The 14404-nt window shown below is 36.1% G+C and overlaps 1 protein-coding gene across 1 annotated transcript in view; it reads right to left on the bottom strand.

Moving 5' to 3' along the window:
• Positions 1-9558, bottom strand: part of jak2b (Janus kinase 2b) — a 31529-nt gene extending 21971 nt beyond the window's left edge. Inside the window, exons 1-5 of the mRNA XM_008418031.3 lie at positions 8574-9558; positions 6372-6606; positions 5753-5876; positions 5531-5648; positions 111-256 (exon numbers count right to left, since the gene is read on the bottom strand). Coding sequence (XP_008416253.1) covers positions 111-256; positions 5531-5648; positions 5753-5876; positions 6372-6603 — 620 coding nt within the window. The 5' untranslated portion in view covers positions 6604-6606; positions 8574-9558. The remainder of the gene's footprint in view (positions 1-110; positions 257-5530; positions 5649-5752; positions 5877-6371; positions 6607-8573) is intronic.
• Positions 9559-14404: the final 4846 nt, after the last annotated feature.

Genomic DNA, 14404 nt, shown 5'->3' with positions numbered 1-14404 from the left:
TTTGTCTTAAATTCATTTCTAAATGTAACTAAACAAAAATGTACATTGAATAGAGAAGGTGAGCTACTATTAGAAAATAAAACATCAGGAGTTTTATTTTTTTTTGGTACCTTGTATTGTGATAGATGTCCAGAGGGGACATCTGTCTCTCCTTAGCTGTCCTCGTCATGTCCAGCACAGCCATACCAAGGCACTCCTCCTGTGACTCGTGGGAGTTGGAAATCGTCACCACTCCGTTCACAAAGTCATTCCTCCACTGCACACAGTAACGAGAGAGAAACACGGCTAAGTACTTCCTCTACTTAATGCACGTTAGTGTGAATAGGCCTGTTAAAAGACTTAATTTGGACATTTTCATTAGCAAACTACCTAAACTACCTGAATGCATTTGGAGACATTTAGTCAGTTGTTTAGTTTTGTAAAAATAATAAAAAAAAGCTTAGCAATGTTTTTATTTAAAGTTGTCACAACCCAACCTCATTAAAGTTAAGAAGTTGGTAAATGGTATGGGCGTTCTTGTTGGCGCAGTTCAATTTTGAAATTTCATATATTATGGAAAGCTATTTCTAGGATTTGATAATATTAGAAATATGCATAATTGCAACAAGGGAAATGAAAATAAATCAATAGGCTAATTGGAACATGCTGACAAGAGGATGGAGGTTTGTCTTTAATTTTATTTCATTTTTTAAAAAGGATGAATAAATGAGAACTTAACATAGAATCTAAAAACAAGTTATATTATTTGCCACTTACTTCAGAAAATGAAACATATTTTATAAAATTGTCACATAGAGTGAAATATTCCAATACTATATCATCTTGTATTTTTAATGATCACGACTTACAGATAATGAAAACTCAAATTCAATATCTCAGAAAATTTTAATATTGTAAAAAGAAACAAACAAAAAAAAAAAAACGTTAAACATTAGAAACTCGTGGTGATGCAACCGAATCAGCCAATTAAATCAACGGTTTCCTGAGTCTCTCAGACTGGGTCAGTAGACAGTCATGGCAGGGACAGCTGACTGGACCAATGTCCAGACAAGTCATTAAAACATGTCAAAAACAGGAAAAGGTGCAACAGCAATGATAACAACCACAGACTTTAGAGATATTTCAGTCAACTTCATGCCTCAGCTGAAGCTGATTTCATTTTCCACACTGCCAAAGAAAGAGCCCAAAAGCTGTTCAGTGACCTTGGTGTTACTGTCTTGGCCGGAACCCCAAAGAGAACCAACAGGGGTAAAGTCAGGAGGGAGAAGAGAGACACTTGACCAACAATGTATCTTAGCAGAACCACAGATTTATCATCTCCAAAAAGAACCCAAACCCAAAGCCTGAAATTTATATTAAAACATATTTCTATAAATTAATCATTTTCTGACATTCTAATTCTCTGAAATGCTCAAATTTGGGATCACACTGTTGTAAGCGACAAAAAACAAAAGCTTGAAATATTTCACTATGTGTGATGATTCTATATACGAGTCTGACTTTCTGAAATGAGTGAAAACAAATCCTGAAACTTTTCATGATATTCTAATTGAGTTGTACTTTAATTTCCATGTTAACAATTACTAGGGTGCACTGATTGCCAATCTTTAAGAAGCCTGATGTGCGGATTACGATTCTGTCCGATATCAATTTATTTTTAATGAAATGTCGATAAATATAGCAAGAAAGTCACTGAGTTAGCAACAGGGGGGTGACTATTGTTGACTGCATATGGTGGGCCGGTTTATCAGTCAAAACTCTCACAGCAGAGCAGCAGAAGACAGCGGCTGATTTTTCTGCTGAGGTAGATAAAATAGGTGGATAAGATCGGCTTCTTATATAAGTATCAGTTGATCACCCAAAATTAAGGAAAATGGCGCCAATAAATCAGCTGGCTGATAAATCGGTGCACCCGTACCAATTACTGAACTTCATTTACCACAAGATCTTTGTTATTTTATAGCTAAAAAAAGCAAGGAATGTGGAGTTTTACATTTAGAGAAGAAAATGTACAGGTACAACTGAAAATCCAAAACTGTGGAAAACACTATGGAAGCAATAATCTCCTTAGATTTTATTCCCCCAATACTTATTCACATCTAAAGAAAATATAATAAACTCTATACCTTGGAATAAAACCACAGCTGCATTAAAGGTTTGTCACATTTCACTCCCATGTGAGCCGATACTCTTATTACTGTCAACTACTGTTGACTGAAGCCGTGTTAAGTCTAATGAATTCAGATATACACAAATATCTAATCGGTCCGACCACCATGTCGTTTCCTTACTCAATCTCTTATTTATTCATATAAATTTATAACAGGTCCTGAATAAACTGCCTTTAAGACCTTTTTGACCTCCTCAAAGACTAAAAAAAACAGTCTGGAGGAGGAACATGGTGACATGCTTGAAGTCACTGGAACAAACTTTGTTTTCGTTTTCCCCCTGCAGGCCCACATGACGCTGTAGGATGGCTGCTAACCACGACTAGCCAATGAATGAGCTTCCTATTAGTCTATGTGACGTAACATTTGCAACTCTTGTTTTGGCTGTAATGGGCCAATGTGAACACTAAACAGACCAGAACTAAAGGCTAGTGGATTCGTCATCTCCGTCTCGATTTTCACACCTTCATTAATCTCGATTTCAAACGGGGAGGGTGTAAACTAATAACACACAGATAATAACTAACTGATTAAGACACATAATGTGCAACAGTGTTTCTTTGTGTTTAAAAAAAAGCTGTTTTTTTAAGTTATTTTTTTACAACTTATGTTTTAAGTTCAAACTTCAGCTTCACCCCAATTAGGTTGAAGTCTATTTATAAATCATCTCTTGCGTCAACCCAATTAGATTGTAATTTGTTCTTATAACATTCAAATTTAAGTTAATTCAATCAGGATGCTGGTATGTAATAATGAGTTTTAAAAAAAAAAGCTTAGCAAAGGAAAACCATTTGAAACCACATTTGCTTGCTCTATAGGCGCAAACACACAATGTGTCAAAACAAACGCCCTAACCCTGCAGTGCTTATCTTCTAACATGTTGGCTTTCCACAGACTTAAATCCACATAATCCATAATCCAGTTCATAAAGTCAACTTTAGTCTCCTTTATAACCTCTGTACTCTTTTTATTGAAATGTGGACATTTCTTGTTTTGTTTTACACATTATAGTTGTGTTTGACCCAGAGAGATGAGGACAAACCAACATAGATAAACAAGAATCAAACTAATTTCACAGAAACGCTGTGATAAGATTTTCAAAAGCACAACTCCACAAACTCCATAAGTCCATGCATCGGTCAGCTTGGGTTACTGATGACGTAACCCACTAATATTTTGCTGCAACTTGACAATATTTTTTGGGTTGGATAATTTAACTGAGACCACATCTTTTTTCGGGAAATCCAACCAACGTTTTAGTGTTGATGATTTTCCGGACAACTGAAATAGTTTGAAGAGTTTGGTTGGCCTAACATTATTACATTTTTGTCAATTCTCCATGCAGGTTTTTGGATCGGAGCAGTTGCACCACAGTGCATCACACATAAGATGACGACACAAATACAGGAGAACAGAAAACAAAAGAGACTGATGTGGTTATGCATCAAGAAGTTTCAGATATCTCAATAAGGATGATTTCATTCCTGATATTTCGATAGACTCAGTTCGATTGCGGATCAATGTTGCAACATTCATTTCATTTGGTGTGGTTTCGCTTTCACACTGCGCTGTGCTAAACGCCTTGCCTGCGGTGTCGCTCCACCAAGAACCATTGAGGAAATGACACAAAACCCTCCATGAACGACATGATCGCTGTTTCCTCCATTACAAAACGTAAAACAAAAATGGAATAGCGTCACGTTTTAGTAGTTGCAGAATTTCTCTTTTGTCTTCGGTAAAATGCCAAGAGCCATTTCTCCCTCCAAGTTAGATTCCCCACTGTAAGCAAAATGCACCATGGTTCACTTCCAGACCCACATTTTCAGGCAGACCAGTGTTTGCTTGTTTAGGATTTCACCTGCCCCTACCGAACCAAAGCGGACCAAACAGATACGGTAAAAAAGCACTCTCAGTTCATCTACAGTGTTGATCCTTTGACAAAAAACTACAAATGACTTTAGGCAAAGAGCCTCACTGTTAATATTTTGTCAGATATGCCAAGTATAAGCAGACACTCTACTGCAAAGTGCACAGTTAAAAAAGATGCCCTTATGAACAGCATGCATCAAAATGACTCCAGTATGAGATACAGCCAGAGATTAGAGGTCAACAGATTTAAGTCGAGGATGTTTCGTTCTGCATTTTGCAAACAAAAATACATCCTTTTCTTTGCATCGGTCAAAAACATGAAGAAAAAACTCAACTTTCAACCAAACTGACCGTACTCTGGAGTCCAGGTTTGCACAGCCTGAACAATGTCTCAGTTAATTCATCAATCTAAAAGTTTTTTTGAGATTTGTTTTCTGTAAATAATGAAATAAAAATAAGGCTTCATATCTTCTGCGGGAGCCAATTAAATTAATAAAAATTTTCAATATACACAGATAACATTAAAAAGTATAAATACCCATTAAGTAATTAAATGACATTTAACTTTTAGGTCTTTATCCAATTGCTCACAGTTTACCACCAGTCACAGCACAACTGTTGTTACATTTCTGGTTGTTTTTATCAATCAGCCAGTAATCAAAATGTGCCAATCTTACATTACTCGATAAGCCAAATATGTTTTTTTTTCTCTCCTTCTCATTATGTGAATCAAAGTTGAAAACTGACATTTTGTTCATGCTGTAAATTTGTCAACCAACATCCTTTTCTTTGCTGCACGTTTCCACAAATGAGCCTGTATGTGTTAACGTCAGAGAATCAGCACCCACAAGTCAATTTCCAAACTAAAACCGGAAACTGTCCAGTAGAGGCCTGTTTATCTCTATATTCTAGAAAAATAACCTTTAACCTGATACAAATTGTATCCACACAGTCAAAAAGATGTTTGTTTTGTCAGCTGCAATCTATAATAATAATGAAATCTATATTTTCAGGCAACATGTGCAACCCAATGCCAAAGCAAAGTTACTTTTGCTGCGAGGCGACGCCAAGCCTTGAGACGCTTCCTGCTTTGTTCCATCATTTACTGACTCTTACTGGAAGGAATCCTGTGTGCGCGATTCCTGTGTGAGCTACAAGTCCTAATTGTCTCAAACAAATACAGGAAGTAATGACTAATTTGGACAAAGGCCCTAGAGAAGAAGCTTCCAGCACACTGAACCAGTAGAGATTCGACTGTAATAATGCGTCCGACTAAATGTGTCTCAACTAAAGTGTATTTTTCATGTAAGTACCAACAGTTATTGTAGAAACTGAGATCCCTGGGTGTTTTTTAATGAGTTGTAACACGGCTGAATATGAAAGCAAGGCAGAATGGAAACTAAAACTTTGAACTGTCTATAGTTTAACTCATATAAAAGGCACCGTTATTAAAGTTTGCGATTAAAAATAAAGGCTCACTCAGAGGCACTTACCTGAGAGAAGAGGTAGGACATTACATAATCATCAAGGACGGGACTTTCTGACCCTTTCTTGACCCCATATCGATATGCTCGCGATGCACCACTACTGTACCAGCCAGGGAAGTAGTACCTGCGGTGAGCAAGAAAAAAAAAATGTCACAAAGATTTTCAGTAAATATGTATGGAAATAATTAACATAAGGACAATCTAAGGTGAACTAAAGTGTGCTGCTACCGTATTCTGAAAATCAGATCTTCAGAGGTCGATTCATCAACTCGAAAGACGTGATTGGGAGAAAACCACAAGTTGTCTCTCTCTCGAAAAAGGCTAAAAAGGTTGTAGTACAGGGGTGATATACCTACAGTGTAAAAAAAAAAAAAAACAGAAAACAAAATAATTAAATGCAAGTTTCATGATGTACCACTAAATAATCAGACTTCCGTGTCTGTAGTGGCGCAATCTTTAATGAGGCAATTAACCGGAATACGCCTCAAGACATGCAGAAGAAAACTGTTTTAAGTACCAATACAGGTGAAAAAAAGGTCAATGAAGATTATCTAAAATGTCAGGTGTCTTTTGGTTTACCCTTAAACACCTGGCATGCAGGTAAATCTAGTCTCTGTCCCCCGGCCACCTTACAGTACAGAAGTAGTGGCACATTTATACTATCTGATCACACCTCCACAAAAAAAAAAAACAACAACAACAAAAAAACATAGCCTATTTATTTTTGCTTGTATTTAAATTAAAAACTAAATCTGAGCAAAAAAAATCGAATCCCATGTAGTGAAAGTTACAAAAATCTTCACAAATGGAGTGCTTTATGCGGGCCTGCACAGTTTGGAGTACTCACAGCACGCCTTGGCTGCATCTATACACAACTCCTCAGCCACGTAGTTCCCGGGTGGGTAGCTGAGAGTGCCGCTGTCAGCTGCTCCCTGGCTGCGGTAGTAGAAATGAAGCCTCAGAACAGGAGCAGCTGGTCTTGTGTCTGAAGATTCACGATGGGCGTTCCCGTTCTGGTGCACTGTGGGACGCGAGTCCGTCACAGTGTCCATAGCTGGCGGGGAAGCCATCAGCAACATCCACTAAACGGTGATAGCAAACAAAATGGGTTGGGGCTGACAGTGGCCACTTGGCCTACATATAAATTTAATATCATGACGAGGGTGCATGGTATAAAACGTTACAGAGCTGGAAAATGTTGCATAAAGCTGCAGCACAGAGGAGGCATTGTCTAAAAAAAGGTTATAAAATCTGTAAATCTAATTTCATGAGTGACAGTTATGAAACGCAGTCATGAGTTTCTTTTCCAAGTGGACCGTGGAGATTTTTATCCAACCATTTCATCATTTTGTAAAATTCAGGATATACATCTTATTTTAAGAAATTAAACACATTAATTCTGGTTTGTAATTAACGTCTGTAAGAAAAATAATCCTCCCACTGCAGAGATTAAAACTGGAGATTGGCATGCACTTACTGACTAACATCTGACCTTGATTCAGACCTGCTGGGTAATTAAATGGAGCTGCTAATAATATGAAACTCAGATGAAAAATGAATTAGTGTTTCGATGTTTTCCATTAACAGCCAAAGTCTTTATTACTCAGTTCCCATCTTAATTTTAGCTTCTCCTCAGGAAGAGTCGCTATTTTATCCTAACCCCATTTTTCAATACTTTAGATATTGTATCCTCCCCCATCTCCTCTAAAAGTTATTGATCCCATATGCAGTTCATGAAGAAACATTCTTCTTACTGTAAATGTGAGTCACAAGGCAAAAAACATGAAGCAAAAGGAGACTGGAAACCCATTTCTCTTGCAGACAAAATTTTGAGGCAAGGAGCACGAAGAAATTAAAACACATAAACTAGATAGATAGACAGATAGATATGAATTGAGATAATCTTTAGTTCTGTTTCACATTTTGATTCTCATCAGCTAAAATACTCTGTTAGAGTATAAATGTTACATGTTTCTTTTTAAACAAGAGTGCAGAAAATCTAAAAAAAGATGAGTCAATTAAAACTAAAAAGCATGTCCGAATTACATGCACGTCACTAGTTTTAAGCTTCGTCGTACACACAGTGTGACTGCATTTTCCAAAGAAGCATAAAAAGAGGATATGGTAACTAATGCATCAGAGAATCTAGTAAACTCAGTTTTTCTACTAGAGGTTGATTGAAACGACAAGATATTTAATATTCTACATATCCTTGAACATGAATGAAAAATCTTTTTTAAAAAAACAAGCAAAAACTCTAGGAAGGACAGTTAGTTTGAGTAAATATCATGTAATTTCTGACTGAATGGTTTAATTGCAATGGCATTTCTGTTATAGGTTAGTTTTAAAATGAGTACTATTCAAAATATACACAAAAACAATTTTTTAAACCAGTATTTTCATTCTGTTTTTTGGTTAGTATAAGTTCAGGGTCACAGTTCTGATATGTATGACATTCAAATGAGAAATATTTTCCCATAACAACAGCTCCAATGATATCATGCAGCTTACATAAAATTCATCTGCATTGCAAACCCCCTAATGTTCTATATTTCAATCAAAACATAAAGACAATACATGCATTGACACTTTTTTACAGTAACTGATAGAAATGCACATTAATATTTCTTCTCCATCCTAAATTTTTGCTAGAAGCCAAGCATGTCATCTCTAAAGTACTTCAAAGTAGCAGGCTATAGACCTGTTCAACACTTCAGTATTTTCTTAAGGTTATCTGTTAATATGTCAGACTTTAAGCTGCAAGATAACAACACTAAATACAGCAGAGGATTAATTCAATAAAAACTTGCTTTAAAACTTAAGGCCGTGATCTTTGCAGTTAGCTGTTGCTTCAACTGACTCCCAACTTGTCGCTTGCAGCCCCATTCAACCACCGACAATGTTACTGGAGAACTTTACATTAATTAAATATTCTAATTAACTGCAGCTGACTCGTAAGGTTCAAGGTTATACACCTTCAAGAATACCCCCCAACCCCCTCCCAAAAAAAGGCTGCCAAGGAAATATTGATGAGTTAGTGTAGACTTACCCTGGTGGTGGATAGCTATTAGCTGTCTGCTAACTTCCAAGGCCAGCGCCGAATCCTGGACAGAGAGCTCCAAAAGCAGCGCCGAGATACCACTGCTTTCTGCTGTCGCTCACCGAATAAAATCCCTGATTTATTTACGGTATAAATCCTTGAGGAGATATTAACGATTCCATGTTTCACACAGCTTGCCAGCTGACTAAAGCTGGCTGACGCTACCTCTGGTCAACCTAGCTTTAGCCATCTCACTCCTACAGGGGAACTTCGTTTATCTCGTCAATCTTCTCATATAAGCTAACGCTAACATGGTGCGTGTTTATAAATTGTCCCGGTCGCACGAATGTATTTGCTGACAAACAAGCTTCTTCTGAAGCTGGTACATATAACTACATAACTAAAATATTTCAGACTAGGCAGCTCGAACTATGACACTTTGCTAGCTACTTTGTCAGTGCCTGCTCCAGCTATCCCGAGCTCCAACTGAGTCAACAAAGCTGCCTCTCCCACCATACTGAATGGTGCGTTTACCGGCGGTGGGAATTCTGAAGAACTCTGTCCGGATGACTCCAAACATCAAAGCATCAGCGAATTACCCGCTAGCAAAAACATATGGTTGAACTTCCCTGGAGGAAAGGAAAAAAAGAAGTTCAAATGTAAGCAGCTCTGATCTAATAAATGACGCCATCGTAAAAAATTACAAAAAACAAAATTATCAGACTTTTATAAGCAGATTTCCCCGATATGAAACTACAAATACGTTCTCATTAAACAGAAAAAGGGGCGTAGAAAGAAATTTGTTATTCCACCACTCAGTGGAAGAAAAACATGACTTTTGTGATGCTTTTCTCAAACAAATATGCACAAATTTATGCCATAAGTGTTAAAGGTAATTCCTCCTGTTATGATTTTACAAATTAAAGACATGATAACATATTCAACAGTTCTACAAAAGAGCCATCTTTGATTATAAGTGGCTGAATTTGTATAGACAAAACATGTAGTAATAAACTCATATGAAATTCTCATCAACATGCTTTCCATCAACCGTGGGAATTAATGCATTAATTTGTTTAGAAATGGATTCCGTTCCCCTTTCCATAAAAGGTCAAATACATTCACAATGAAACGATGTAAGTTAACTCACATTGTCATAATGACTTTTTACAATTGAAATGAAATGTCAACTGTTTTGTGATTCACATATTGAGACAACAGGACATCTTATTTTCATTGCAATGTTATGCATGTTTTTTAGAAGGATTTTTATAATTTGATCTTATATACAAAATCTGGTTCACTTTTAAATTTTGATTTGATTTTCTAGGGGATAAAGAATGAAACAAATAACTAGTAAAATTTGCCATTTTTTTAAAGACAAACCTAAATTTTTATAGATTGTCATGTAATTACTTATTTGCTCAGTTGTCCTATTAAACTGCACTTTTTTTTGTTGTAAATTGTGTTTTGTTATATTGTTTTGAATCTTAAAAGTTTTTAAAAAGTTCAAACTTGTCATGGGAGATTTTCACTCTACTGCATTGTCAGTCACCAGCTGACATCTGTGTACAGCAAGAATCAATTGATTAAAGATGATTTGTTACTGGTTTCGTGATCATTTTAGAATCTGGTCAATGTTTTCTGCCAGGGAGACCCAAACACACTAAAATTCAGACTGTCATAAAATCCAGAAGCTGTGGAAAACTGTGAAGTATTTTGGAGATTATGATTCCAATTTTTTTTCTTACCACTGAGGGATTCCATATTTTTTTCTTTTAAATAATCTAAAGAAAGATTTTCTATATCAAAAATAATTTTTACAACTACTTCAAAACAGGTATTAAGGGATGCGGGATGACCAGCTGCTCTGTCAAATTACTGTATCCTCAAGATTGTTCATAGATCACTTGATTATTTTATCAACTAATTATTAGGTCAGTAAATTGTGACAAAATTAGAATGAAAAAATCTGAACCACTGATCATTGTTCTGGTCATGAGATTCATAAGTCAAACATGTAATGTTTCTAAAGTGTAATTTGCGGTTATATTGCCCAGCAGTAACATGCAACTACAATTTCTGTTCAATATTTAATTAGGACTTCAGTGCAGCACTAAAAGCTTTTAAAAGTATATGGAGATAATTTTATACTGAATTTGAATATATGCATATATGAAAAGCTCAGGATTTGATATTATCACGGATCTGTGATGTGGTGTTTGCAACCCTATGGAATGTTAATAATGTGAACTGCTATCCTGTCTGCACACAGGGTTTAGTTGACACCAGAGATGCTAATAAGTCTTTCACAGGTGATCTTACATATTTGAAAAAGTGCTTTTTATAGAATGAATGCATTCAAACTTAGATACAAAATCAGTGTGAGATGCTATTGCGATAAAACATAAAATTGTTTTGATATAATCTGTACATTATAAAGAGTGAGATGATTCTAGTGCTCATTTTATTTTCCTCATGAAACAAAATAAGTTTTTGTTGCTAAGACGACAAAGTTACTAGGAAGGAAACAGTCTCAGAGAAAAAGGTTACCATTGACACGCAAGCCACCAACCTTACCAACACCCACCCACCGAAACTGGAGTGGGCACATATTGCACAAATTACCACAAAGGAGTAACAGAGCGGAGGAAAACAAACCCATTTTCCCTTCAGACCTAGAAGAGTTTCATCATAAATATTGGCTTTGTGGAGGTTGTAACAAAGCATTGTATTGTGCTATCAGAAATAATGTTGGGTTAGAACTAATGAGTTCTTCTGACCACAATATGAACTTATAAACAATTGTTTTCATTCTGACCCCAGGAGCTAATGTCTGTGGTTTTATCTGGCAGAACTAAATCAAATGGTGGCTTTTGTTGTGGTTGCACAGTTTGTACTTTGAGATTACTTTTCATGTTAGCCAAGTTGAAACCGAGCCAAGACATAACTGAAAAATTGGAAACTTGAGAAACTGTTTCATGAGAATTTTAACAGCATATGATGAGTCCCGCAAAAGAGAAGTTGAGGTTTTCAGACCCCAGACATAAAAAGCAAAGGTTAAAAACTGTAAAAAAGTTTGATTTTAGAGGCTAAATTGGATAAAATAAGTAAAAAATAAACAAATAGCAGTAAAGCTAACTTGCGACATTTCCTTGATTTTAACAAAACCTGGTGATTTTGTTGTGCTTAGCAAATTCTACTCTATCCTTTGTGGAAAAAAAGGGAGACAATGTCGCAGAATGTAGAAAAAAAACTCAACTACCTCAAAATATCTCAAAACCTAAAAAAAAAAGAAAAAAGGCAGAGTTGTGTGCATCATAAGGTTAGATTACCAGAAACAGCTCTCAGTTTCCTCAAACAAAACATATACACACAGTGGTGAAAATATTTGTATAACTTCGCTCATATGCAGTTCTGCTATTTTTTCTTTTGGTCCCACTTAAATGTTTTAGGAACAAAAAACGACAACCTGAGTACACAAAATGGATGCTTGCACTCTAGCATTGATAACTGACAAAAAGTGCTTGCAGGAACTGCCAATAACTGTTTCACATTTCTGTGGAAGAGTTTCACCCACATCTTTGAAGAGCGGGTTTGTAATTCTGCTACATTGCAGGATCACACTACAGAGTTATGTCTTTACTTTGACTAGGTCACTACAAAACCTTCATTTTGTTTAGTTTTTTGATTGCACAGAGGTGAACTTAGCGGTGCGCTCTAAATCCTTAATCCACACTGTAAAACATTTGAAAGTGATTTGACTTGAAGATGAAAGTTATTATTTCACGATGTTCAAGAAAAAAAACTGCCCTCACCTGGTTAAAAAGCCACATTTTTCTATTATTTTACTCACAATATAAAGTTAAAGTAACTTATTTCACTTCAGACTAATTTAAATTCTTGTTTCAAATTGCCTGAATAAAATGTCTGATCTGATAATGAATTTTATTAAACATCACAATGAATTCTGCTCAAAAACATTTCACATGAAGAGGACATTATTCTCAAGATGCATGAAAATAAACATTTACCTTAATAAAACTCAAGAGTCAGTTCAATGTAACACACTTCCATGTCAGGATACAAAAACAAGCCGCTAAGCATTCTGGGAAATAGTTCCCACTCCTCTCTTTTTCCTTTTTTTGTTTTTTTAAATGCCAACCTAAAATCTCTAGTTTATTTAACTGTTGGAGGTTTGACAAAATTAATAAAAAGTTAACACAACTTGCTACTGGAAGTTTATTTTTCACAAACTCACACATTTAGGTTCAAAATCTAAAACTGGCTCAATTTATTTGACTTAAACAGTAGAAGATAGCAGACCCAACTAAATGCAGCTCAAATGTTTTACATTGCAGGTGTGATTGACCATGAAGTTAGTCTGTAAAATGATGAGAAGAAATATGACACCCACCAAATGTAACTGGTGCTAAATTTGTCCAGAACATTTCCTCATAAGATATGGATTATCAAGCTGCTTCAGCAAATGTAAGATGATCTTTGGTCAAGTTGAAATTGACTTGAAAAAACTTTATTCGCCTGCTTATTTGTTTGCAAAAGTTCTTAACATGTGATTAAATGATCGCTATTGCAAAGTCAATGTGAAACTATGAAAACAATTTTCAACAAGAAGTGAAAATTGGTTTGCAGCATTCACATTGAACCAAAAGTTTGTGGCATTAATGCTAAAGTAAACACAACAATTAGATGTCAGGTTGGACAGAAAGACAGTCAAATTCACATATCTGCTGCCAAGCAAGCTTGCTTTTATTTTAGCAAAAGCCCCATTGGCAAGCACCTGACACAGACACATAAAACCTCCCTCACACTGAGATGAATTGGATGGACCTGGGGCATTCAGGTGACAAACACACACACTCCTGTTGGGACAGCAGAGTCTGTTATCCCCACGGTGGATCTAAAACATCACCACAGCCGGCTTGCCCGTGGCAGACAGAGGTGGCCGAGGGAGAAAAAAAAAGACACAGGGAAGGGAGAGAGAGTGGAAACGAAAGCACAAGACAAACATAGAGGAAGAGGAACTGAGAAAAAGGCAAGGCAACAAAACAAGGGTGGGGTGGTGGAAGAAAGGGAAGTTAGGAAGAGAAAGGTACTAAAAAATATAAATCTCTTTTATATCAACACCATGATTTACGATAAATACATTTGGACCGTACTGTTTCTGCATCCCCACTTGAACCTGATAAAAAAATAGGAATAGAAAAAGCCTTTATTGTCCCACAGAGAGGAAATTCAGGAGACAGCTTATTGTCTTTTTTGCCTTGCAGTTTTATTTTAAAATATAAGCATTTAACGTTTAATCTTCTTGCACCTCTTAAGTAGCTTAACATATATAATTTTTCGCTGACATGCCACTACACTGTTTATCACATGTGAAAGGACCAGTTTGCATGTCTTTGTTTTGCTTAAGCACAAATACCGCAGATGCCAAAATCCTCACGTCAGGTCTGTTGAAAAGTTTGACCTGTCAAGACTCGTATGAATTTGATAGGTCAGGTAGGACATGTTCTTGCTTATCAGTTCACTTTTCTGCTGTCTTATTGTTTAACCTCTCTCATAGCAGACACTTCCCCACACACCAGCAGGAAATCCCCAAGATTGATCAATGCTGACAGATTCTCACATACAACCTAAAAGATTGCATGATGATGATCACATAATTTTGAAATGGAAGAAAAATATATACAACTCTGGAAAAAAATGAAAAAATGCACTGAGTCCCATTGAAAACCTTCTGGTCATTCCACCAAATATTGATTTCTGAACTGTTCCTGAGTTAAAACATTAGTATTGTTGTTTCTAAATGAATATGAGCT

The sequence above is a fragment of the Poecilia reticulata genome, chromosome 9 (assembly GCF_904066995.2).
Source record: "Poecilia reticulata chromosome 9, P_reticulata-male-v2, whole genome shotgun sequence".
Lineage (NCBI taxonomy): Eukaryota > Metazoa > Chordata > Actinopteri > Cyprinodontiformes > Poeciliidae > Poecilia > Poecilia reticulata.
Note: the sequence above shows the minus strand (reverse complement) of the source record. Positions and strands in the feature narration are given on the sequence as shown.